This window comes from Rhinopithecus bieti, unplaced genomic scaffold, assembly GCF_001698545.2.
Source record: "Rhinopithecus bieti isolate Rb0 unplaced genomic scaffold, ASM169854v2 scaffold_42084, whole genome shotgun sequence".
Taxonomy (NCBI): domain Eukaryota; kingdom Metazoa; phylum Chordata; class Mammalia; order Primates; family Cercopithecidae; genus Rhinopithecus; species Rhinopithecus bieti.
This window is the reverse complement of record NW_016818934.1, coordinates 2,995,989-3,023,456: the sequence shown is the minus strand read 5'-3', so window position 1 is coordinate 3,023,456 and position 27,468 is coordinate 2,995,989. Positions and strand designations below refer to the sequence as shown.

The 27,468-nt window shown below is 40.9% G+C and overlaps 1 protein-coding gene across 11 annotated transcripts in view; it reads left to right on the top strand.

Annotated features, from left to right (window-relative positions):
* LOXHD1 (lipoxygenase homology PLAT domains 1) overlaps nucleotides 1-27,468 on the top strand; it is a 132,095-nt gene that overhangs the window by 7,839 nt on the left and 96,788 nt on the right. For 10 of the 11 annotated variants that reach the window (XM_017857837.1, XM_017857836.1, XM_017857842.1 and 7 more), the window contains exons 2-7: nucleotides 5,956-6,091; nucleotides 6,662-6,822; nucleotides 7,841-7,927; nucleotides 8,357-8,492; nucleotides 21,175-21,329; nucleotides 23,113-23,273. In XM_017857837.1, coding sequence (XP_017713326.1) covers nucleotides 5,956-6,091; nucleotides 6,662-6,822; nucleotides 7,841-7,927; nucleotides 8,357-8,492; nucleotides 21,175-21,329; nucleotides 23,113-23,273 — 836 coding nt within the window. The remainder of the gene's footprint in view (nucleotides 1-5,955; nucleotides 6,092-6,661; nucleotides 6,823-7,840; nucleotides 7,928-8,356; nucleotides 8,493-21,174; nucleotides 21,330-23,112; nucleotides 23,274-27,468) is intronic. The other variant, XM_017857838.1, reaches the window with a different exon arrangement.

Below are 27,468 nucleotides of genomic sequence, written 5' to 3'. Positions count from 1 at the left end.
GAGGCGATGCCTCGCCCTGCTTCAGCTCTCGCTGGTCAGGCTGCAGCAGCTGACCAGCACCGATTGTCCGGCACTCCCTAGTGAGATGACCCCAGTACCTCAGTTGAAAATGCAGAAATCACCGGTCTTCTGTGTCTCTCGCGCTGGGAGTTGGAGACTGGAGCTGTTCCTATTCGGCCATCTTGCTCTGTCCCCCCGTGAGTGCATTTTCAAATGGCAAACTAACTGCTTTTTTACAAGTCAAACTTGGTGATAATAGATTGTTTTACATGTTTTTAGAGTTATTAACATTTAATATAGAATTTTTCTGGCCAGGCGTGGTGACTCAAGCCTGTAATCCCAGCACTTTGGGAGGCCAAGGCGGGTGCATCATGAGATCAGGAGATTGAGACAGGCTTGGCTAACATGGTGAAACCCCATCTCTACTAAAAAAAAAAAAATACAAAATATTAGCCGGGCGTGGTAGAGGGCACCTGTCCCAGCTACTTGGGAGGCTGAGGCAGGAGGATGGCATGAACCCAGGAGGCCGAGCTTCCAGTGAGCCGAGATTGCGCCACTGCACTCCAGCCTGGGTGACAGATTGAGACTCCATCTCAAAAAAAAAAAAAAAAGGAATTTTTATATCTATGTTCATGAGTAGCATTGGCCCCTTATTCCTTTCTCATATAATTGTTGATTGGTTATGATTCTAGATTGAAATGAGAAGTATGTCCTTTCCTAAAAGAGGGTGTATAAAATTGCAGTGATGTTTCCCAAATGTTTGGTTGCAGTCTCCTGCAAAATTGTATAGGTAGGGCTGTGTGTGTGTGGATGTATGTGTGTGTGTGTGTGTGTGTGTAAAATTACGGATTTTAAAGAGTAGGGTTTTGTTTTGTTTTTCTTTGCTGTTTATAGGAATATTCAGGCTCTCTATTTCTTATTCAATCTGTTTTAATGAGCTTTTTTTGGGAATTTGTACATTTGTAAGTTATCGAATGTATTGATATAAATTTATACACATCCAGTGTTCTCTTATTTTTTAACAACTGATGCATCTTTTATCCTCTGATATAATTATAAACACTTTTTATATATTATTTATTCATGCCTTGTTGCTTTTTAAAAAATATGACTCTTACAAAAAATTTATTTAGCTCTTTCAAATAACCAAGTTTTGCTTTGTGTACACTGTTTTAATTCTATTCTCTGCTTTATTGACTTCTATTCTTAACTTTATCTCTGTTTAATTTCTCTGAGTTTCTTTTGTTGTTCTTTTTCTAAATTCTTAAATTAGATTCTTAGCTCATTAATTTTTAGCCTCCTTTTTTTCTCGTACAAACATTTGATACTATAATTTTCTCTCAAAGTAGTGCTTTAGCTGCATTTCCTATATTTTATAAAATATTTTATTCAGTTTAATTGTATTGTTTCATTTTAAAAGCAGCTTTGTTAAAGTATAATTAACATGAAATAAAATACACACTCTTCTAAAGCATACAGTTCTGTGAGTTTTGATAAATGTACACGCCTGTGTAACCATGACTAGAACCAATATATAGAATGTTTCCATCACCCCAAAATGTTTCCTTGTGCTCCTTCACAGCCAATATCCACCACTCTAATCACTAATCTGATTTTAGTCACTAAAGATTAGGTTAGTCTTTTCTAACATTGAATATAAATGAAATCATTTAGCATGCACTTTATGTGTGTTTGTGTCTGACATTTCACTCAGAGTAATGTTTTTGGGATTCATAATGTTGTTTCATGTATTAGTAACTTATTTTTTATTGCTAAGTAGTATTCCATTCTTTGGATATATAGCAATTTGTTTATCTATTTAATCGTTGATGAACATTTGGGTAATTTTCAATTTTGGGGGTTACTATGAATAAAGCTGCTATGAATATTCATGTACAAGTCTTTGAATGGACATGTGTTTCAATTTTGTTGGATAAATACCTAATAATAGAATTTCTGGATCCATGGTAAAGATATGCTTAACTTTTAAAAAATTCCTCCAAACTGTTTTCAAAGTGGCTACATTGTTTTGTATGCCTGCCAACAATATATGAGAATTCCAGTTCTTCCATATCCTTACCATCACTTGGCATTGTCAATCTTTCTATTTTTAGATATGCTCATGAGTGTCTAATTGTGGTTTTAATTTACATTGCCTCCGATGACTAATTACATTGAACTTTTAAAAATGTGCTTATTGATCATTTGTATATATTCTTATTCTAGTTGCCTTTGCTTATTTTACGTTTTTAAATCTTATTAAATTGTAAGAATTCTTTACATTCTCGATACAACTTTTTTGTTAAATATATCGATATATCTATATTTCCATATCTGTGTGTGTATGTATGAATAATCTCCCACTGTGTAGCTTGCCTTTTAATTTTCTTAACAATGTTTATTGAAAAGCAGAAGTTTTAATATTGTTGAAAGGCAATTTATCAATTTTAAAAAATAGTTTGTGCTTGTTTGGGTTCTTATTATTACACTAAAAATTCTTTTGTGACTCATTAGTTATTTTGTGACTCATTATTTTGAAGTATGACTTTTAGTTTCCAAATGCATGTTGTCTTATTATTTAATTTATTTTTAATTTAACATCATTTTATTGAGAAAACACAGCCTATATAATGCCATTTTAAAAAATGCATTGCAATTTACAATGCATGTTCAATTTGTGTATTGCTCCAACAGCTGAATTTAAACATTTAATTTTATTTATTAAATTCAGTTTGTTACTTTTGTTATTTGAATCTTGTTTCCTTACTATCGTTTTGTCTGTTTGGTCTGTTAATTACTAATAAATATGTGTTAAAATATCTACTTTTGTGTGTGTGTGTGTGTGTGTGTGTGTGTGTGTGTGTGTGTAATCTCTACCACTATTGAAATATTTACCACTAAGGTGGTAGATATTTCTTATTGTAGAACTAACAATTTTTGCTTTATGTAGTTTGAGGCTATGTTACTAAGCATAGAATTATAACCTCCTAGTGAATTCAATCTTTAGCATTATCCAATCTGATACTATTTATCTCTGAACTGGCAAATTTAGTCTGCTTATGTTTATTGTAATTACTGATATATCTGTTCTGCTTTTACTGTTTCTTTTTTCTTCTTTTAAAATTATTTTGGGTTGACTGTTTTTCCCTATTTCTTTTTTCCCTTTATAGTTATTTTACTGTACATACTTAATATGGGAAACCCTAAATGTAATTGATACCTCTACTCTTTTTTGGCAAATGCAAGAACCTTATAAATCGCTAATAGTAATAATTCTGCATGCTATTTTTTGCCTAGTATTTTAGCTCCATTTTAAATTATTTTAAAATATACACATTAGATATCATTGTTTTATAGAGTTGTTTGTTCAGATTTACCTACAAATTTCCCAGTTTGTTTGCTTGTCACTTCTTCTTGCATCTAAGACCTTATTTCTGGTGTCAATTTTCTTCTTCCTGAAGAACACTCTTTAGAAGTTTATTTGGTAAAGGTCTGTTGTTGGTAAACTCTGATTTTGTTCATTTGAAAATGTTTTATATCACTCTCATTCTTGAAAATAATTTTAGGATACTGAATTCTATATTGAGTTTTCCTCCCCAATATCTTCTGGCTTCTGTTAGTCTAATTGCCACTATATGTTTTCTCTATCCCGATGCTCTTAAGATCTTGTTTTTAGTATTCCCTGCTTCTCCTCAGTATGTCTATGTGTGCATTTATTACTATTTATCCTGGCTGTGACCAAGCTTATGGTAACTATTTCTTAGGTAAAACTATTATTATTTTCTGTCTAGAGCAAAGACAAAAAAAGGTAGGCTTCTCTTTGCAGATTTTTCCCTATCTACCTTTTGTCTAAAGGAGCAGTCCTTCAAATATTTCTGCTTATTCAGTGTTTCCAGTTTGGAATCTCCATTTTGTAAAGCCCACGGCCTAGTTCCCGCATCCTTAAGTGGCTATTAATTTCCTGGTCTCTGAGTGCCTGGGATTGTCTTTTGCTGCAGTGCAGCACCAACTTTAGCATTCACATTTGCCCACTCTCTGGGTTTCTGCTTACTCTGAATTTTGCTGGTTCTTATGGTTTCTCTGTAACCCCCTGGCAGCTCAGCAATGTATATAAAGTGATACTTCCTGTGATTTATGTAACATATGGCTATTTTGTGGTGATAAAAGGCTTTTCAGACTACCTAGTTTCTGGACTACCTAGTCCAGAAGCAAACATTTTTAATGTATGAATTACACTAATTTATTTTAAAGAGAATGACAAGGTAGTTTTCAATAACAGAATATGATACCCTCAGGATAGTTATATTTAACAAAACAATAAAAGAAAGAAAATCCTGAGATAAAAACCACAAGCTCTAGTAACAATACTATATTTAGTTGCTTACCTAACCTTTAACCTTCCAGAACCAGAACTTTTATCATCGATTTTTAAGTGCTTACTATATGTTTAGAACTATGTTCATGGGACCCACAGGGGTGAGAAAACACACAACCTCAAACTTTTAGGATTTTGCTACTTCTTAAAAAAACAAAACTAACCAATACACAGTTAACAATGAGAGAACAACTCAAGAGTAATGAGGAAACATCGGCATCTGCAGGATTTGTTGAGAGGAAAGAAAGACTTCTAAATAAATTCCTGGTGATTATACCCTCCTATGCCCTCAACTTGTCACGGATGCCCTCCAACTTTGCCTATGTATAGGTCCACTTCTAAATACATGGTCACATGAAATCTTCAGCATAAAAAATGGAGTGCAACAATGGATCCCAGTGGACCTCAGCCATAAATAGAAATTCTGAGGTTCTTCCTGATGAGTAGAAAAGATCCCAAACTGACAATTAGTGTCAGGAATACTTATATTCCTGGTTCTGCCACTAACTAAAGGTGCTAACTTGGGCACTTTATTCTCCTTTCTAGACCTCAGGTTTCCCATCTATTGAATGCAGTTGGGGTGAACTACATTAATTGGCAATATATTTGTGTCAGATAACTAAATGTTTGAGGGGGCTGCTGCCCATGGTCCTGAGCCATCATTTATCTCTAGGCAGGAGCATTTCTCTGAGAGTTTGAAGGGGTACATAATCCCCTCCCACCATCTCTTAGCATCCTTCCCCTGGTGCTTCTTAAAAGTTAAGGTTTATCACAATGGTTAATAATGAGTATGAGGTGAGTATTACCTGGGAATATCTAAGGGCAATAATTCAAGTTAAGGAAGTTACAGTCAATTTTTGTCACTATGAACAGTAGACAACAAATACTCAGTAAGACAATGGTTGGTCAAAACCTTGACCAATGGGAGGGTCAGATTAGTTTGTAAGTTTAAAAGATTTGTTTTCAAGTTAAGAAGGTAAAGCTTAGAAACCAGTAATGTGAGAGTCAAAATTTCTTTACTGATAGAGGATTCTGTAGTGTGCCAGGAGCAATCCTTTCAACATTTATAATGTGAGTGTTCGAAATCCATGGGTTCAGAACTTGGTAGAGATAGAGAAGGTATAAGAGAGAAGATTGAGTGAGGATCAAGCCTAAAAGAGAAAAGTTGGTTTTTATACTACATTCCAGATATTAATTAGCTGACACAGGACTTACCTTTTTCCTACAAGATCATTATAGGGAATTAACCTAGTAGTCTAGTTCATTTGGTTCAGATTAACTGAGGTTTTATGATGTGCTTAAAGAAATATGGTATTCAAAGAGGGTGTTGTGTATAGAGGAAAAGTTTGAGATTTGAATAGCAAATTAGATGACGGGTGATACCTACTTTGGAAGACTCTTTGGAGGTTGCATTTCTTGATTTAAGATTTAATGAGATAGACTACAGAAAAGGTGCCATTCATTGAGAGTCCTAATACAGATGTCTCTAAACGTGGGGCTGGGAGGCTGCTGAACATGGTGAAGAGGTCCCTACTGGGGACTCAACGCAGGAGACACTCACTGTGCTCCACTCTCCCCAGGTGGTAATTCTGTGCCCCTTCACTGGCATCCAGCAGACCTTCCCTTGCAGCAACTGGCTGGATGAGAAGAGAGCGGACGGGCTGATTGAGAGGCAGCTCTACGAAATGGTGTCTCTCAGGAAGAAGCGGCTGAAAAGTAAGTGAAAGAGACCCAGAACCTGGAGGCCTCTCAGCCAGGGCCAGCAAAGGCCAGAACGTCAGACCCTTGGGCAAAAGCTGTGAGAGCAGTCCGCTCCTGCTTCTTAAGTCTCCTCTAGAAAGGAAGGAAAAAGTTCCCCTAACCCCGCCAAGCAGCTCCACTCTCCAAAGTACAGGCCATATAGAGTCATACCCCTGGCACCAAGGCTGACTCCAGTGTCACCAAATGGAATAAGCTACTGTGATGAGCTAGGTGTTAACCTGAATCGTTCACTACAGTGCACTCTGAAAGTGTTGGACATAGGGTGAGTGGAGTCAATTTGTCCTCTGATTTAAAACACACGAATACACTTTAGCCATTAAAAAGAACATTATGGCACCTTATTTTTAATAGTAATGAATCCTTAGCTTTCTAAACTTGGCTATAATGGGTTTTTGAGAATGGGGCACATCTGTGTATACCCTGCCCTTCAGTCCTGATCATTTTGGATTTTTCCTTCTTCCCTGTGGTAATATGAAAATCTCTTCACTTCCTGAAGTTTATGGTGCAACTTGATCTGTCTTGCAGAATTCCCTTGGTCCCTGTGGGTCTGGACGACTGACCTAAAGAAAGCTGGTACCAACTCTCCCATCTTCATCCAGATTTATGGGCAGAAAGGACGGACAGATGAGATTCTCCTGAATCCCAACAACAAGTGGTTCAAACCTGGCATAATTGAGAAGTTTAGGGTAGGAGAGGAGTGTGATAGGGTGGGAGGGAGAAAGGAGGAAAGGATGTAGGGCATTTGTCATGGGGATTCCGGTTCTCTAAGCCAGGTTTTAGACCAAGTTTGAAGGCAAAAACGTACAATGGAGATTTTAGGTCCCTGCAAGGGAGACAAATTTGATGATTTATAAGCAATGTATTGAATGGGGTACAATTTCAATCTGGCCCATTCATCTGAATCCAACAGTCCAGAACCAAGACTGGGCAAAGAAGCAAGTATGGAATGGTTTAAGCTATTCAGGAGTTGGAGAATCACTGCAGAACAGAGACCCTGAGCATGCTTAGTGTCAGACTGCCCAATATGGACTAATTTAGAGAGTAAGGATCAAATTTAATCAAAAGTGTGAATTTTAGAACTTTTTAAAAAAAATTCAGCTTTAAAACTTTCCATTATGCATAAAACTAGAGCAAGGATTTTTTTACCCTAATAGGAGTGCTATTTCAACCTTTAGGTAGCAATAATTTGTAATTTGAGGCTCTCCTCTCAGCACCCCATTTGTACCTCTGTTACACCACTCAGTTCATTGCTCTTTATGTATTTATCTTTTCTGCTACACTGTGAGCCCCCAGAGAAAGGGCACAACTGCTTAGTGATCTTTTTGTCTGTTTCACTGCCCAGTAGAGTCCTGGGGCTGTGGGCCTGTGCTAATTTGCAGGGCTGCCCTATAGATTTTGTTACTGGAAGTTTATTGCTTGGAGGATCTTCTTTAGTCTGAATCCCACTGTGGGGCAGTTATTTTTGTTCAGTTTCACTGGCCCAGACTGAACCCTTGCTGTATGTGACTGTCCTGCCCTCACGTGCTCCTGGTTACAAGGGTCATGAGAAGATAAAGTATGTGAGGGTGGTTTGATTAAAGCAAACCCATCCTCACTGCTGAAGAAAGAGCCCAAAGCAGGTTCCCTCCTGAGAGTGGGTCAACTGTAAGAATAAACACTTTTTTTCAGTTATGCCCACTCAGATGTTTTTATTTCTCACCATAGATTGAGCTCCCGGATGTTGGCAGGTTTTATAAGATTCGAGTATGGCACGATAAAAGGAGTTCTGGTTCTGGATGGCATTTAGAAAGGGTGAGATGCACCATCTTGGGGTTTGGGGGGTTGTTGGGAAAGGAACAAGGATGGTCCCTTTCAATGACCCTGTCACATAAGTCTGCCTCTGTATTTATTGTGAATGGGGACTGAAAAGTGTTACAGCAAGACCTGAATTTGGATACAGGCCCCAGGGACTTCCTAATGGGGAGAGACTTCCAAAGTAGATTAAGAAAACACTCAGGTGTTTGGGGGGGCTTGCATTCTGCCCTAGTCATCTGGTTGCTAGGCAAGTGCGGGTATCCAGGAAACCACGAACAAATACTAATCCAGCCCTCTGCCTGCCATAAGGATTTTCTCCAGGAAATAGCTTTGGCTTCTCTGCAATGAGATAGCAGAATGGGGACTCCAGGGCATCGGTGAACATCCCTGGTGCACCCACTTGCTCACCCCAGAACTTCATTCCAGATAACCCTGATGAACACTCTGAACAAGGACAAGTATAACTTTAATTGCAACCGCTGGCTAGATGCCAATGAGGATGACAATGAGATAGTGAGGGAAATGACTGCAGAAGGCCCAACAGTGCACAGGATCATGGGCAGTAAGTACTGATGGGCTCTCCATCCTGGGAGGCAGTGGAACTCCTGCTTGGTGTCCCAGTGGGCCTGACCTATGAGCTGAGAGTCTTGTCTGCTATGCATCTTTGGGCTCCTTAGAGTGCCAGAGTGGATCTGGAAGGTCCTTGACTCAAGACTGGCTTGGAAAAGTCATCTCCAAGTCATGATGCCAGAGCTCTACTGTGATTGGTGTGGTGGGGAGGGAGGGAAGATGTATGGGTCTTCTCGTTGGCTCTGAGGGGATGAGAAGCATCTGTTCTGAACAATAATTCTCCAGAGCCTCCTTGAAAGGAGATATCCTCTTGCTCCCCTCAAATGGTGCATGAAATGTTCCCCAAAAGAAAAGCTAGATCTGGGTTCCTGTAGCCACAGTTGGCTGATAGCTAATAAGTATTCTATCTCTAATTAAGGATAGTAGGAGAAGGACTAAGCTTTAAATGTGGAATCCAGGAGCCACATTCAAATAGCCAAAGGGAAGAAGTCATTTTGCCTCTAGGTTATAGAAGCACAGTACTGGCAAATACAGAGCACATGCCCTGTCTTTTTCACATGGCAGACATTACTAAGTGATCAAAACATTCTTTCCCATGAGTCTGAAATGAGCTTTGTAGCCCTCAATAAAGAATTCCAAACAGACATTAACAATTGATCAGAATTGGCACTTAAGATAATTAACCCATTTGCTATCCTTGTGGCAGTCCTTAAATTTTAAGCAGGAAAATAGTATTGCAAAATTACAAAAATGTAAAAATATATAGAAAACAATGTCACCCATAGTTCCAGTAGACCTTCTAAATATCTCCATAATGTCATTTCACAGGTGATTGTGTGATATTTATAAACACTGCATTTGCACACCCAGTAGGAACTCTGTATATATTTGTTGAAATAGTTTGATCAGAGTTAAATACTCATAAACATAGAAACGTCAAACAGCAAGTATCTAAAAAGAGATCATTCTGTCTGTTAGTTTAATTAGGCAATGCTTGTAATTAGCATCATGTTTCTTTTATTTTATGGTTCTCCTTCATTCTTAATTAAATATATGACTGTAGAATATTTGTGTGCAAAGGCCCTTAAAATAACCTGATGCAGATAAGGAGCTGAGGACGTTCTTGCCATGGTTACACAGTTAGTTAGAGACAGAGTTAAATCTAGAATAAGGTCTCTTGCTTCCTGGTTCAGTGGCTATACCAAAACATCACCCTGCCTTTTTGCATTCAGTAATAACTGCTTTGGAACAAGGCAATCATCTCTCTAAATATCATGATAACATATAACCCATTCCCAAAATTGGAACTTAATATAATATTAAAGATAATGGCAAAAATTGCAATTACTTTTGCACTAACCTAATGTGTAGTCCACCAAGGCAGAAATACACCTGTTCTTAGCACTTGATCTGTTCTTAGACCTGATCTGTTTACTTTGCATGCCAGAATTGAGCCTGCAGGTATAAAGAACTGGGGAGAGGTCTTGGGCCCTAACTGCTTTTGAAACCCTTCTAACTAACTCTCATGATTTTAGATTCTCAGTCTCTATTTCTACATTATCTGGCACTGTCATTCTTGAGCCTTTTGGTAGCATTCCTTTTTGAATTTTGTGACTGACAGCTCTGATCAATCCTCTCTGGTATGGTAAGTCAGCGATTCTCAAACCTCAGCATGCATCATCCCCAGGAGGGCTTGTTAAAACACAGATTGCTGGGTTCCACTTGCAGAGTTTCTAATTCAGTTAGTCTGGAGTGGGACCCAAGGATCTGCTTGTCTAACACATTTACAGGTAATATCCACGCTGCTGTTGGGGAACCACACTGAGAACCACTGTGTCAATGCATTTACTACTTTTCTAACTGCTCTCCAGCTTCCAAAATTGTGTTGTGTTCTCTACACTTGTCCCCTTCCCCTAGTTGATGAAACCTTTTTTGTTCAGTTAAATTTTTAAAACAACCTGTAGATTGCCATTTTGATAAGGTTTTCTAAAGAGAAATCTATTTTAATTTGTAATGTCCAGAATGTTCTTTACTTCCACCCCCTCTTTGCCTTGAGTGAAGCATGACTTTCCCCTAAGAACCTTATTTTCCCTCCTCATGAACTGTGGGGCACATGGAAGGGGGTGTTCTCCTGACTCCCTCTGCACATTCAGATCTTTGAGTGCACCACACTTCTTCCCAGTATTGCCTTCTACCCCAGCCCAGTGCCATTTCTGTTGGTCTCTGGCCCTTCCCCTCTTTCACAAAAGATGGTGTCATGCATCCCTTGATTAGTGTCTAGACACCATGCCCTGCCATAATCCTGGGACAGTGCATTAGTTTGCTAGGGTTGCTGAAACAAAGTCCCACAGACAGGGTGGCTTAAATAACAGACATTTATTGTCTCACAGTCTGGAAGCTAGAAGTCCAAGATGAAGGTGTTGGCAGGTTTGCTTTCTTCTGAGGCCTCTCTCCTTGACTTGCAGACAGTCATCTTCTTATGTCCTCTTTCCTCTGTGTGTATACATGTCTGGGTCCTAACCCCCTCTTCTCATAAGGACACCAGTCATAATGGATTAGGCCCCACCCATATGACCTCCTTTTACTTTAATTACTCCTTTAAAGGCCCTATCTCCAAATACATTCTGAGTTATTGGGGAGTTAGGACTTTAATAAATAAAATTGGGGTTATGGGCACAATTCAGCTTACAACCAACAACATCTCCTAAAGTACAGTCAAGCGTCCATCTATATCAAAACTACCTGAAGTGTTTATCGAAATACAGATTCCTAGGCCCACCACCAGCTATGCTGATTAGAGACTTTGAGGGCTATTCCTGGTAATATGCATTTTGTCAAGCATGCCAAGTAATTTGTATGCATACTAAACCTTAAGAGGCTTTGTCTACTTCTTTCAGTGTCTGTGTAGAACACCCACTCACCTGCATCCTGGTGCTCCCCTGATGGGTACTACAGGACTGAACGAAGGGGGATGAACGATAAATGAAAACAAAAAACAAAAGAATCTGTTTTAAAGAAGGGGCCTGGAGACTCCTTGCTTCTGTCAAGTAAGGGCCTTGAGCTTCCACAGCCCTTCGTATTTATTGGGTAGAAAGAGCAGGGAGGAGGAGGTAACAATTGGTCAGCCACTTGATTGATCACAGGTTCACATTATTGCTAACAGGCTTCAGATGTGCCTAATCACAAGTCACGCTCCTGGGGTGTGACTGTCCTCAGCATTCCTTCTGGGTGGCAGACACAGTTTGTCAGTTTGCCAACAACCTGCATTCATAACAGTTTGCTGTTTGCTCATGTAGCCTCCAGTGGTATACTGAATTGATCACGACCGTCATTCTTTCAGCCTCCAACACTCATTCACTTTGTTGGCCTATGCTCACCCCACTTAGCCAGCCCTTCCCTGCCACCTAATTTGGGATCATCCCATGAAACTACCCCTTCTTTGAACCCATGCCCCACCCTCTGACTCAAGCTCCTGCACTCCCAGCACTTTTGTGACCTTGGTACACTTCACCTCACCCTCGACCTGTCACTTCTTCACCCCCCCATTTTTCCTGGTCGGTCAGGGGCTGACATAGACGGGTGGAGGATGGATCAGAGGGACAGACCTACAATCAGACCTCCAGTGGGGAAGAAAAGAGGTTCTGAAATCAGACAGAGAGAGGAGACAAGAGAGGAGAAGATATATTCAAGAAATATTTTGAAGGTGGAACTGGCAGGTCTTGAAGTGTGAATGCTGTGGAAACACAGTGGTGAGATAAGCTTCCTGTCCAGAAAGTTGGGACAAACTTTGCAGATGAAGTGACATTTGAGCTAGGTCTTCTATGTGGAGGGATTTGACAGACAAGGAGAGACCATGTCAGGAGGTGGAGGAGATGGCAAGGAAGAGCATCTCTACAGTTTACATGTATAAAATGTGCTTGTAAACATTTTTAACAGTGTACAGTTGTGGGGCTATCCTAGCTGGTATTTTTTTGTTGTCTTCCATGATGCTATTAAAAAAACCATTTCAAGGAGAAAAATAATTCTGGTGATAGTATGGATATGGATAGTATGGATTGAAGGGCTGTCTGTTGTGGCTATAAGGCAGTTTGATGTCTTCTGGTGGTCCCTGGCTGTATTTCAGAGCCCAAACTTGAATTTCTTTCTCTCAACTGTTCTTTATGGCCCACAAACATTTATCTTATGCTTGGAACACCCCTGTGTCCTCACTCACCTCTACAAGTTCTCATATCTCCTTTTCTGGTTGGAATGCTTTGTAACAGTAAATAGAGCTGGTGACAATGCTTCATTTTCCCAGCTGGTACCAGTGTGAAATGTGTAATGTGTGAAGATGTCCTGGAAGTCCCTTAAGAGGAGAGTTTGGGACTCATGTAAAATGAGTAAATACCAATTTAAAATCAATTCTCTGAGTTTGAAGTTGTCTATCTCTGGTTTACTTACAAATTAAGGGCCAGCCAAATAAGCAATTAATGCCATGTCTGAGAGCCAAGAGGCTTTTGGGAGTGATTGTTCTGATTAGCACAGACTGGGAGATATGGACAATACACATGCCAGCTCACAATTTATTTCCACCTTGGCTGTCCCTCAGGAGCTACATGAGAGTAAAATAAATGAGATCCGTGTTCTCCACTATACTTCCGAGAGAAGTGATTACACACCAGTGATGAGTGGGCAAGAGGCCACTGGACTCGAGTGCAGAAAATCATAGCTTCTCGTTAATAAGAGCTGTAATTTTAAAATTAAAGTACCAGAGGCTCTGTACTTACCCATCTCTTTAAAGTCTTTTACTACTAGTGTCTAACAATATAACTCTTTTTAATTGTCCACAGACTTCTTGCCAGGAAGGAGCTTGGGACATCCATGGCTGGGGTGTTTCAGAGGGGTGCCTAGAGAAAAATCAAGACCCTTGAGAACTTCCCACCAAAGGGACCTCAGAGCTCAGAACCAAAGGGATGGGAATTCCCAGGCAAAACGATTTCTAAATTCCCTTATTACTTTGCTTCTGGAAATTGCCTAAAAGTTACAGCTAAAAAGGCAGAACTGACCTTCATCATAATTAAGAGTGAAGCCAGCCCCAGCCTGGTGTCGAGAGTTTTCCTTCCCTGCTGTGTCATGTTTCCACCTTCAGTTTTCAGCTGTTCATTCCTCTCACTGTTGACACATTGGACCATTGAGAGCTTCACACAAAAGAACCAACTTCATTTATACAAAGGCTGAAGATTGAAAGCATTTAGCATTTGAATTTTAAAAGAGTTGATTAGAGAAGACAATGATGGTTACATTTCAGGTGCTGTGGCCCTACTAGGAGACAATATTGGTAGGCAGGAGATTTCTCCTCAATCTTAACTCATGGTTTAAATGCCTACCTATACCAGCTTTGCTCAAGGCAGGCCTCTATGTACCATCAGTTGTTCTTTACCTGTTCTTCTAACAAGTGTTTTTGCAACAGACACTCTATCTTCGTGTACTCATATGTTTCATGGTCAAATTAATTTTTCAGATGTCTGCATATCTCCAAATAAAATGGTCATATTACTGAAAAAATAATTTGTACACTGAATTCAACTTCCCAGTGATTTGCCTCATTCTAGGTATACTCTGTCTTCATTTTAGATGAACTACAAATGAGTCATGTCCATTTTTAAAAACAACAGCTATGGTGGGACACAGTAGCTCATGCCTGTAATCCCAGCACTTTGGGAGTCCGAGATGGGTGGATCACCTGAGGTCAGGAGCTCGAGACCAGTCTGGCCAACATGGTGAAACCCCGTCTCTACTAAAAATACAAAAAAATTAGTCGGGCATGGTCATGGGTGCCTGTAATCCCAATTACTTGGGAGGCTGAGGCAAGAGAATCGCTGGAACCCAGGAGGCGGAGGTTGCAGTGAGCCGAGATCACGCCATTGCACCCCAGCCTGGGCAACAAGAATGAAACTCCTTCTCAGAAACAAACAACCTAAACAAAAAACAATAGCTATATTGAGATATGATTCATGTGCCATACAATTTACCCATTTAAAGTGTACAAGTCAATGGTTTTTAATATATTAATAAAATCATGCATCCATCACCACTATCAAATTCCAGAACATTTTCATCTCCCCCAAAAAGAAACCCTATACCTGTCAGCAGTCATACCCATTTCCCCGCTTTACCCCTCCGCCTCTGACAACCACTAATCTGCTTTTTGTCTCCATAGATTGGCCTAATCTGGATATTTCATATATAGAGAGTCATACAATACATGGCCTTTTAAATTTAGTTTATTTCAATTAACACAGTGTTTTCAAGATTCGTCCATATTGTAGCATGTATCAATACTCCGTTCTTTTTATTGCTGAATCATAGTCCGTTGTATGGATGTACCAAATTCAACTGTTAAAGAGCATTTATATTGTTTCTATTTTTCAGTTATTATAAATAATGCTGCCATAAACATCCATGTACAAGTTTTTATGCAGACATATTTTAATTCTCTTGGGCATACACCTAAGAGTGAATTTGCTGGGTCATTTGGTAGCTCTTTGGTTAACTTTTTGAGAAACTGCCAAACTATTTATCAAAATAGCTGTACCATTTTAAATTCTTATTAGTAATGTATGAGAGTTCCAATTTTTCTACATCCTTGTCAACACTTGTTCTTCTCCTTGATTATTCATTCTCAGGGTTGTTTTGGCTGTTCTGGGTCCCTTGCAGTTCTACATGAATTTTAGAATCAGCTTGTCAATTTCTACAAATAAGTCAGCTGAGTTCTGTTAGGGGCTGCATTGAATCTATAGACCAGTTTGGGGAGTATTGCCATCTTAATAATGTTAGGTCTTCCAATTCATGAACATGAGATGTTTTTCCATTTATTTAGATTTTTATTTTCTTTAAAAAATATTTTGTGGTTTTCAGAGTGTATGTTTTCACTTGTTTTCTTAAATTTACTTCTAAATATTTTATTCTTTTTGATGCTATTGCAAATAGAACTGTTTTCTTAATTTCACTTTCAGACTATTCATTGCAAAAGGATAGAAATATAATCAATTTTGGTTTATTGATCTTGTACTCTACAACTTTGCTGAAGTCATTTATTCTAATAGTTTTTAGTGAATTCCTTATGATTTTATAAATACATGGTATGTCACCCATAAATAAGATACTTCTTCCTTTCCAATTTAGATCTTTTTATATTTGCTTGCCTATTTGCCTTGGCTGAAATCTCCAGCACCACATTGAATAGAAGAGATGACTTGTTTCTGATCTTAAGGGGAAAGTGTCCAGACCAGTCTTTCATGATTGACTATGATGTTAGCTGTAGGTGTTTTATAGATAAGTTTTATGGGTTGACGAATTTCCTTTTCATTCCTAGTTTGTTGATGGTTCTTTTTTTTAATCATGAAAGGGTGTTAGATTTTGTCAAATGCTTTTTCTACATTTATTGAGCTAATCATGTGATTTTTGCTTTTTATTCAATTAATTTGATAAATTACATTAATTGATTTTCAGCAGTTAAATGAATTTGTATCTCTGGGATAAATCCTACATTGTCATGATGTATAATTCTTTTGATATGTCACTGAATTCTTTTTGTGAATACTTTGTTGAAGATTTTTGCATTCATATTCATAAGAGATATTGGTCTGTAGTTTTCTTATGATTTTGTCAGTTTTGGTACCAGGGTAATGCTGGCCTCAGAAAATGAGTTGGGAAGTGTTCCCTCCTCTTCTATTTTTGGAAGAGTTGGAGAAGTATTAGTATTATTTCTTCTCTGAGTGTTTGGTAGAATTCAGTAGTAAAAACATCTGGGCACAGGCTTTTCTTTGTGGCTAGGTTTTTTAAATTATGAATTCATCTTTTCACTTAAAAGATTTGAAATTTTATTTTTAATGGGCATATTGTAATTGTATGTATTTATGGGGTACAATTTAATGTTTTGAGACAAATGTATGTTGTATCATGATCCAATCAGGGTTTTTTGCCTATCCATCACCTCATGCATTTGTCATTTCTTTATGGTGAGAATGTTCAAAAGCATTTCTTCTAACTATTTTGTTATATACAAATCTTTATTGTTAACTATGGTCATTATACTGTATAATAGAACATCAGAACTTATTCCTCTCATTTAATTGTAACTTTGTACCCATTGATCAACTTCTCCCCATCCTCTCCTCCCCGTCCTTTCCCCAGTCTCTTGTAACTACTCTGATAAAAATATTATTCGATTTCCTGTCTCTAAGACATCAACTTCTCTCTCTCTCTCTTTTTTTTTTTAATATTCCACATGGGTGAAATCACGTGGTATTGGTCTTTCTGTATCTGACTTATTTCACTTAACATGATGTCCTCCAGATTCGTCTATGTTGTTGCAAGTGACAGGATTTTATTCCTCTTTTTTGTGGCTGAATCGTATTGCATTGTGTATGTATACCTATTTTCTTTATCCATTCATCCATTATTGGACACTTAGGTTGATTCTATATCTTGGCTATTGTAAGTAGAGATGATGCAATAAACATGAGAGTACAGATATTTCATCAACATACTGATTTCATGTCTTTTGGATATATACCCAGTAATGGTATTATTGATCATATGGTTCTTCTATTTTTAACTTTTTTGAGGAACTTCCATACTGTTTTTCATAATGGCCATACTAGTTCACACTCTTACCCATGGTGTGCAAGTGTTCCCTTTTCTCTGCATCCTTGCCAACACTTCTTTTGTGTTTTTGATGATAGCCATTCTAGAGAAAGATGATATGTTTCATTGTGGTTTTGATTTGCATTTCCCTGATGATTAGTGATGTTGAACTGTTTTTTCATCTATCTGTTAAACCATTTGTATGTCTTCTTTTGAGAAAAGTCTGTTAAGGTAGTTAGCCAATTTCTTAATCGAGTTATTTGTTTGTTTTTTTGTTTTGCTGTTGAGTTGTTTAATTTTCTTATATATTTGAATATTAACCCCTTGTCAGATGTCAGATGTATAATTTGCAAATATTTTCTTCTATTATGTATGTTGTATCTTCACTCTACTAATAGTTTTCTTTGCTGTGCAAAATTTTTTGTTTGGGCAAAAGTTTGATGTAATATTATTTGTCTATTTTTGCTTTTTCTGCCTATGCTTTTGAAGTCTTATTTAAACAATTCTTGCCCAGCCTAACGTTGTGAAGAATTTCCTGTTTTCTTCTAGCAGTTTTCACTTTTCAATCTTTTCACTTTTATATGTCTATTTAGATTGTCTATTTTTTCTTGAGCCAATTTTATTCGTAACTTTTTTATTTTCAACCTATTTATGTCTTTGAATAGAAAAATGTGTATTTTGTTGATAGAAGATACTTAGATCCATTATCCATTTTGCCAATCTCTGTGTAATAGAGTCTGATTTCTTTTTCATGTTTGACTACTGGCAGGTTTCAAACTACACCAATCTCCTCTTCCTTTTTGCCTCATATATAGGCCAGCTGATAAGAAAGCCTAATCATCCTTCCTTAACACTGGTGGAAAGTTTAAGTCATACAAGCCCTGACCATTCAAAGGAACCACCACCTCAGTCTCACTCCCTAACCACCATAAAATCCTAATCTCCCTGCTGTCCCAAGCTATTACTGGACCTGCTCAAGAGCCCGCCAAGCTCTCCCAAGAACTCTTCATTATGTAAATAATAGAATCTTGCTCTTGGTGCATGTGTAGTATCATCAGCCTTGATATCTGAGCAAATTTGGGGTGGGTGGATTCACCCTGTTTCTGCAGAGTGGCCACCACATTCTGGCTTTTGATGGAAATGTTTAGACTAATTAGATTTAATGTAATACATTTAAAGCAATTACTGATATGTTCGGATTGACATTTGCCATTTTGCTAACTATATTTTGTATGTGTTATCTTTTTTGTTTCTTACTGCTTATATGTCTTATATATTTTTATATTCTCACTGCTTTCTTTACTGCTTTTATATATTTTACAGAGTACCATTTTTGTTCCCTCATTGTTTCTTTTATCATATTTTTGGGGTGATTTTCTTAGTGGTTGCCCAGAAAATTACAATTACCATTTTAATTTAAAATAATCTAGTTCAGATTAATATTAACTTAATTTCAGTAGTATACAATAACTTTGTTCCAATATAGGTTTGTTCTCTTCCCCTTCCTTCCTGCTATTATTGTAATTTAAATTGCGTCTTTACATATTATAAGCTCACTAGTGGTGCAGCTCTATATTTACTGCTTTATGCAGTTGTCATTTATATGAGATATGAGAAGAAAAGATTCACAAACAAAAAATATTTGCACATTTTCTATGTATTTACTTATGTCACTGCTTTTCTCGTACTTTTATTCTATGAGGTGATTTCGAGTTACTGTTTAATGTATAACGTGAAGGTTTCTTTAATATTTCTTGGCAGATCTGCTAGTGATTAATTCTTGTAGTATTTTATATTCTGGGAATGCCCTAATTTCTTCTTAATTCTTGAAAGGTAGTTTTTGTGGATTTAAAATTCTTGGTTAATGATCTGCACATTGAATATATCATCCCACTGCCTTCTGGCCTCTATAGTTTCTGATGAGAAGTCAGCTGTTATTGTATTGAGCTTCCATTATAGGTGATGAGTCACTTTTGTGCTACTTCTTTTAAGATTCTCTCCTCGTCTTTGGCTCTCAACAGTTTGACTGTAACATGTCTAGGTGTAGAGCTCTGCATTTATCATAGCTTGGAGTTTGTTGAACATGTTGAATATGTATATTAATGCTTTTAAAATCAAATTTGGGAAGTTTTGGCCATTATTTCTTCAAATATTCTTTCAGTCCTTGTCTATATCTTCACCACAGGGTATTTCATTTGATCCCATAGTTTTAAATGGACTCCATATACCTATGATGACCAAAGTCATATAGTCATATCACCAGTCCTGACCCTCCAGACATATTCAGCTGCCATCTTGACCTCTGTTTTTGAACATCTAATAGACAGCTCAAATAATGTATAATGAACAGAACCGAACCATTGATTTCCATCTCCAAACTTGTCCTTCTCCCAAGACTCCCCTACTCCTCAGTGGCAACTCTATCCACCTAATTGCCCAAGCCAAAAACCTAGGAGTCACCTGCAACTTCGCTCTTTTCTGCAATTACCTATCTGATCCATCACCAAGAACTATTGTGTCCAAAACAGTATATTTTAGACTTAGCATCCAAACTATATTGCTAATCTGTTGACTTTTCTCCACTTCTGTTGCGCCTCCAGTCCTAGGCATCTAGACTACTATAATTCTAGTATCCTCTCTTCTAAACTACTGTAATTATTCTGCTAACTGACCTCTTTGATTCTACTCCTTCTTTCTGTATAATCAGTTCTTCATGGCAGCTAGAGTACTCTTTAAAACATAGACCAGATCAAGTTACTTCCTTGCTTGAAGCACTCCAATGGCTTTCCACTGTACAGAAATTAAAATTAAAATTAAAAAGGAAGCCACACTTCTTACTTTGACCTGCTACACTCCATGTATCCAGCTCCTGTCCACCTCTGGGCCTCATCTCATATTCCTTCCCATTCCTTCTACTCCAGCCATATTGGCCTTCTCCCTGTTCCTGGAACATACACTGGGCATGTCCACACAGGGGCCTTTGCACTTGCCAGAATTATCTAACTTTATAGCTCACACATTACCTCCTTGTAGTCACCTTTTCTGCATCTCTAAATAATTTATATTCCCTCACTCCACTCCTTACCACTCCAAGACGTCCCTCCACTGTATTATCTTAGTTACAGATATAACAAAAACATTTTCTTGTTCATAATTTGTGATTTTACTTTCCGTTGCTCTTCTCTACTTTTACTCTTAACTCTAACATCGGAATTCCTGTACTGTTAATGGTGCCTGACACCTACTAGGCTTCAGTAAATGGATTTGTTTTGGGGTACCATTCACATTAAACCGATTTGGGGTGAATAAGTGAATGAATGGATGCATTTTACTTTTCAGCTTATTTTAAGTGAGAAGGAGGGCTGGGCGTGCAGGGATGCAGGTCTGCCCCCTCCACAGCACATTTTCAACATGGGAAAAAGCTGCTGCCCTTCCCACAGTGACTGCATTTCATGCCTTTCTCTCTGCTTCCTGGCATGTCATTATCAGTAGGAGTTCTGAAGAGAAGAAGACACAATTCTTGTTCACGGAGAAAAGTTATCTTTCTTGAGAACACATAGAAGTTGGAGAACAACCTAAGGCAAAAGGGTTTACTGGGATGGATGGAATTGAGGGCAAACTGGCCAGCTCCATCAAAGTTCCCCAGGAAAACTTGGAAGCAATTCAAGTTTAGTAGACTGAGCTCTGGAAATTCAGATTTGAGAAGTCTGAAGCTGGGCTCAGGAATCTGAATTCTTCTAAAAGTTTCCCAGAGGATGCTGATAATTGACAGGACTGGGAAACCCTTGTCTGTCTCATTCGATCCCATGGCTTTAAATGGAATCCATATGCCTATAATGACCAAGGGCCTAGGCCAAGAGACTTGGGGATGACTCAGCTCTTGACTGGTGTGTGGTAGGATTTAGATAGTTGGGAGGAAGAGGGAAGGTCAGCCCAGATGAGAACTAGAAGGAGAGGAGGAATCAAAGCTTAGAAGTGAGAGCCGAAGGGCTAGGGATAGGAGGCAGGGGGCTGTCAGCAATGGTGTCCCTCTCTCTGCCTACCAGTGGCCCGGTACCGTGTGACTGTGTGCACAGGTGAACTTGAAGGTGCTGGGACCGATGCCAACGTCTATCTCTGCCTTTTTGGTGACGTGGGGGACACAGGGGAACGGCTGCTCTACAACTGCAGGAATAACACAGACCTGTTTGAAAAGGGCAATGTAAGTTACAGCAATGTGCCCCACTCATCCCTGTCCTCCCAGTTCCCATGTTCCCTTGTCTTCCCTGCCCTGTTAAAGTTGAGCTGATGCTGGTCCTGGGGCCTCAGCCATCAGGAGCCTCACTCTGGGTAAGGGGGCCGGGGACCAGGGAATCCCAGCAGAGCCACTGGGAGGGCACAGCAATGCTTATGTATTTGGTTCCTGAGTATCTGGCCCACCCTCATTCACTAACATGCATGGACACCTGTTAGACTCCTGGGACTGCACAGCAGGGAGTTGAAGAGCCACCTTGGAGGGATTATGGTCCTCCCCCACCCTGAGCTTTGAGAAGAGAGCAGAACAGAAGGACACTGGGAAGCAGCAGCAGCATCTTTCTTACCTCAGGGGTGGGCAGAGAGGGAAGGATGCCGGGCACTGTGGACTAGAGGACCCAGGCTGGAGAAAGGCTGGGCCTCCAGGGGCCAATGTGGGAACTTGGCATTCTTTCCCATGGCATGACCACTTCAGGCATCTTGTTCAGGACCTTTAGGAAAGAGAAATCAAGAAAGACCCTAAAGATGGGGTGGGAGAGCTTGCTTCTGTTGCTAGCCTCAATGCAGTTGTGTTGGGTGTTCCCCCTGTTTCCCCAACCATCACGTGGGTGTTCTGGGGAGGCTGTGGAAGCAGTAGGGAAAGAGCTAGGCAAGTTTGAGGCAAACCCAGCCTTGGGCTACCTGCTTCATTCTCCTGAGCCTCAGTTTCGTCATGCCTGAAATGGGGAAAGGATGCCTATCTGTGGCTGGCTGTTGTGAGCATTATGGGCAGTGGATGTACCATCTCTGAGGTCAGACCTGGCCCACAGCACACAGTGAATGCTGAGTACAGAGTCGTTGTTGCACTAAAGTGAGGCCAAGGGAGCTCACCAGGGTGAAGGGATTTGCAGATGACTGCTCTGTCTCCTTCCTCTGCCACCTCTTCCTTGGTGAGGTCAGGGAAAGCCCTGGAATTCCAGTGAAGGCCTCTCTCTGAGGCCAATCCAGGCTGGCTCGATTCTTGGGATCATGGCCATTTGGAGGCTGCAGTGGCAAAAATAATCTGAGCAGGATGTTGTGGGTGGACTCAGGTTCATTTGAGGAGAGGAGGTAGCGATGCCTTTACTTCACATAACTTTTAAAATTTCCTCTCTCCTTCCCACCCACCCACCTTTCTCTTCAGCCTTCCCTACTCTTTCCTCCTACATTTTCTGACGCCTTTGTCCATCAATCCCACCTTCAGTGTTTCTGTCCCTGAAGGCTCCCAGGTGTGCTCATGTACACTTGGAAACTCTGTTGCCCCTACTGCAGTTATGCTGCCTCAGTGGTGGGCAAAACTATACAATTAGCAAGACCACTTAGTCCCCGTAATCAATTCTAATCATTTCCTTCCTTGGAAGGGGCCCAGTACCACTCTAGAGCAAGAAGCCAGAGGAGATTCGCCAGGAATTAGCTCATGATAAATGATTGGTAACTGATAACAGCTTGTCTATTTTCCCAGAGGGAGCTGCCTTTTGAAAGGAGATCACAGAGAAGAGCCATTGTTTCACCAAAAAGTGCAGCTCTCAGTTGCTGGAAATTTGACATTGGATGATATTCCAGTGGGAGAAATTGGGGGTGGGTGTGACCTGTTCTTTATAGGTAGCTCCTGTCCCATGTGTGAAAGATGAGTTGTCTAACCCATCAGCTGATATCTGAGCTTATGTCTTTCCTTGGTGTTTGGGTCCTGGGGTAGCCACCATCCAACTGTCATTGTGGTTTCCCCCAACAAGGCTGACGAGTTTACTATTGAGTCTGTCACCATGCGGAATGTGAGGCGGGTAAGGATCAGACACGATGGCAAAGGCTCTGGCAGTGGCTGGTACCTGGACAGAGTGCTGGTGAGAGAGGAAGGGCAGCCTGAGAGCGACAACGTGGAGTTCCCCTGTCTCAGGTACGCGTCCTGCCTCCTGGTCTTTTCTCCAGCTTAGGTTATGGTCCCTGCGTTTTGGGAAGACCCAGTCCTACTACTACGACCAGCAAGCAAAACAGTGGCTTAAGGCTATAGCTGGTGGAAGAAAGAGGTGGCCTTGCTGGTGGTGCTTAGACCTGAGCCTCACATTCCCCTCTCACCCCTTAGAGTGCTGCTAGTTTCCTCTATTTAAGCACCAAAATGTGGGTGCTTGTTCATGATAAAATTTGGCAATTCCTGAATTTAAGTGAAAGTTACTTCAGAGAATTAGTTGCAGATTGAATTAAACTTTTAAATCAAAAGGGTTTTTTTAAAATAGTTTTATTTTATTTTATTTTATTTTTTTTTCTTTTTTGAGACGGAGTCTCGCTCTGTTGCCCGGGCTGGAGTGGAGTGCAGTGGCCAGATCTCAGCTCACTGCAAGCTCCGCCCCCCGGGTTTACGCCATTCTCCTGCCTCAGCCTCCCAAGTAGCTGGGACTACAGGCGCCCGCCACCTCGCCCGGCTAGTTTTTTGTATTTTTTAGTAGAGACGGGGTTTCACCATATTAGCCAGGATGGTCTCAATCTCCTGACCTCGTGATCTGCCCATCTCGGCCTCCCAAAGTGCTGGGATTACAGGCTTGAGCCACCGCGCCCGGCCCCGTTAACTTCTTTTCAAGGTATCTTACTTTGTTTTCCTTTCTGCAATTTACTCATGAGATAAAGTTTCCTTTCTCTTTTTGCTTAAGCATTTGGGTTCCCATTGACTTAAAGAAGTTCCTGATAGAGAGATTTTAGAATGAGCAATACCAGTGTTTTTCATGTCATCCCGGTGACCCTCCACATTTTATGTGGCAACATCTGGAGGATGCACACTGTATGATTGATTTGGGGCCTTGGACGGACCTGGCTCTGCAAATCTTAGTTCTAGGGCTGAGTTCTATATGTAGAGATGAGTTGCTATGTGTCCACTTTATTAGGGCTGGTCCAGGGCTCTTCGAGGGTAGCTACACTGAGGACAGCCCTCCTTTGAGTGGATGAGGGTGAGTTGCACAGCTGCCCAGCAATGAGTGTGTTGCTCTTCCTTTTACCATGAACGCAGATGTACTCACATGCATGCCTGTGCATACAGGTGCACACACACAGGCGCACATCTGCTGCAGCTGAATTACTTACCACCGCACCAACCTAGGCCCAGTAGTTTCCCAGTCACGGAGGGCCGCTGGGAGGGCTCCATAGGTCAATGATTGTGAAACAGATTTTGTCAATGACAAAGGGCGCTACAGTCTTCTACATATAGCCACTGTTCGTATTACAAGGAATTACATTGAAAAGGTAAGTAATGCAGGCAACTCCAAGTGAGTGGCACTAACAGAGAGAAAACCAGGCAGGCTTCCAGGAAGGGATGGAACTGCACCTGGGCCTGGAAGGGAGATCAGAGAGTGGACAGAGGGAGAGGAAAAGGGAGGGTGGGCCACCTAGGCTGAAGAAATGGCATGAGGCATGAGTAAGGGGCTGAGGGGGTGGCTCATCCAGAGGTTGGCAAGAGGCGCCTGGCATGTGGGGAAGGAGTGAGAAGGCTGGGGTGGGAGAGGATGGAGTGATGAACCCTCAGTCTCCTAAGCCATAGGGGAAGTGGGGTGCGGGGGAAGAGTACAGCCTCGTTTCAAGTCATCACCGGCATTTTCACCCCCATCCTGGATCAGAGGCTAACTGGCTGGATGCCAGATGGAAGAGCTTGCATTGTTTTATTCCTATCCACTCAAAATGTATTTATTAAGCACCTACTATATATTTACTCCCAGTCCTCATGGAGTTTATAGTCTACAGGGAAACTAGACAAAAAGCAAGTGAATAAAGCCAGAATGACACACTGTGAAGAGTGGCGTGGTGGAAACACACAACGGTGCAGGGGCCGGAGCGGGGACTAGAGATGGGGAAGGCCTGTCTTCAGAGGGACGTTGAGGCCAGCCTCCTGTGGAATGAAGAGGAGAGCACCAGGGGAAAGGACTAGAGTGTTCTGGAGTCCAGCAAGACAGGCAGGTAGACAGAGGCCACTGTCCAGCAGGGTGAGGGAGCCTCTTACATGCGAGGAAGGCCGTCTGGCCTCTGGGGTTAGGACAGGGCCCAGAGAGGAGGAGGGGAGACCAGTAGGAGGTTTTGGGGAGTTGATGACGGCATGTGTTCATGTTCCAGGGCTGTAACAAAGCACACAGACAGGTGGCTTAAATGGCAGAAACATAAAGTCTCACAGTTTTGGAGGTCAGAAGTACAAAATCAAGGTGTCAGCCAGGCTGCACCCCTCTGAAGGCACTAGGGAAGATCTGACCTGGCCCTCTGTCCTCGCCCCTGGCAGCCTCGGGAATTCCCTGGCTTGTGATTGGCCACCTTCTCTCTGTGCCTCTTCACAGCATCTTCCTCTCTATGTATCTATGTCCAAATTTTCCCTTTTCATGAGGATACCAGTCAGATTAGATGAAAAGTCACCCTAATTACCTTATTTTAATTTGGTTACGTTTGCAATGACCCTGTTTCCAAATAAGGTCACATTCTGAGGTACTGGAGGTTAGGACTTAAATGTATGAATGGGGTAGGGTGGGGTGGGGGGACACAATTCAGTTCACCACATGGCAGCTTGGCCCTTAGTGGTGGCAGTGAAGGTGGTGAGAAGGGGCTTATTGTACACCAGAGAGGACCCTGGAGGGACAGTTCATGGGCCTTGCCCATAAGAGGCAGAGAAAGAGCTAGAACTGAAAGCCCCAGACTTTTGCTTTGATAGGTGGGTTGAAGGTCATGCCATTTACTGAAATGGGGATCCTGGGGAGGGAGAACTGAGGGGTGGGGACAAGGTTGGACTCTGGAGGTCTAGTTGGGATGTGTTCGGTTTTCAATACAGAGTTGGGCCTTGAGAAATGAATTCAGAGAATGAGAGCATAGAGCTAAAATTTAAAGCTAGGGAAATGCAGGGGATCCTTTAGGGAGAGCATGTATAAAGAAAACAGTGGGGCCGAGCTCTGGGGCAGGCCAGGAGAGGGAGCCCGGAAAGGGGAAGAGGAAGAAGTTGGTGTGTGCACACTGCATTGTCACATACATGGTGCTGGGGGAGCTCAGAACCAGAAGTCTAGCCGCCCACCTGCCTTGTGACTTTGACCCAATCCCTTGTCTGGTCTTCTGCACCTTCCTGGCCGGCATGTATCTTATGGTGAGGTTGAGGGTATTGCACTTTGAAAGGGGCCCATTAAAGACACAGTGATGCCGATGATGCTGATGGCTGGGCGGGAGAGGAGCAGAGGCCTCAAACACCCCAGAGTCCTCCCTGCCCCCAAACACTTAACAGTGCATGCATTTTTTAAGAAAATGGGTTCTTATGTCTTGCTGACACATGTAGTGATGACATTTGCCAACTCAGGACCCAGGGGACTTGGAAAAATCAGGAACTGGAGCCTGAGCATGCACACTGCTTCTTTCTTCACCTGAGCTGTTATTTTAACTCTGTTGGAGAGCAGGACAAACTAGGTCTATTTATCAGAATTTCTGCTAGGATCAGGTGTGTGTGTATGTGTGTGTGTACACACACACACGCCTGTGAGCTCAGAGAAAGAGTAATAAAATCACCACCAGACTGACTTATCCTTTTAGCAACATCTCACTCTGAAACTGGGCTGAAGTGTTTGAAGCTGAAAGAAACTGGCTATATTTGGAAATATCTATTAATACCCTGAAAGTATTTAGGTGGAAACACAATGACAAGTCATGGTTTCCTTTTGCTGCTGGGGAGGGGCTGGGGGTGGATAAGTGGTGGAGAATGAGGGGAGTGCAGGTAGAATTTTCAGATGACTGAGGGCTTGCTGACTCTCCACACTTCCCCGCCCTGTGAATGCGTGCCCAGGCCTACTTCACAACCTTCCCCTCTGCAATCTCCATGCCAGGGTGACCTCAGCCAGGGAGACAGAATGGGAGGCTCTTAACAGGTTGATTTCAGGGACTCTAGAAGCCCTGAGTTCCCAAATTCCCCTGTCATCAATGCCTAGGATTTCACCATTGTATCCTCATGTCTTGGAGTCGCCAATGGTTTTCTTGTGTTCTAGATTCACAGCACCAAAGCCCTTGGGAAAAGTAACAGCCTAGTTGTCGGCTAATATTTTAGTGTTAGCTAATAGCCAACTGACAGCAAGGTCTCCTGGGAATGTCGGATC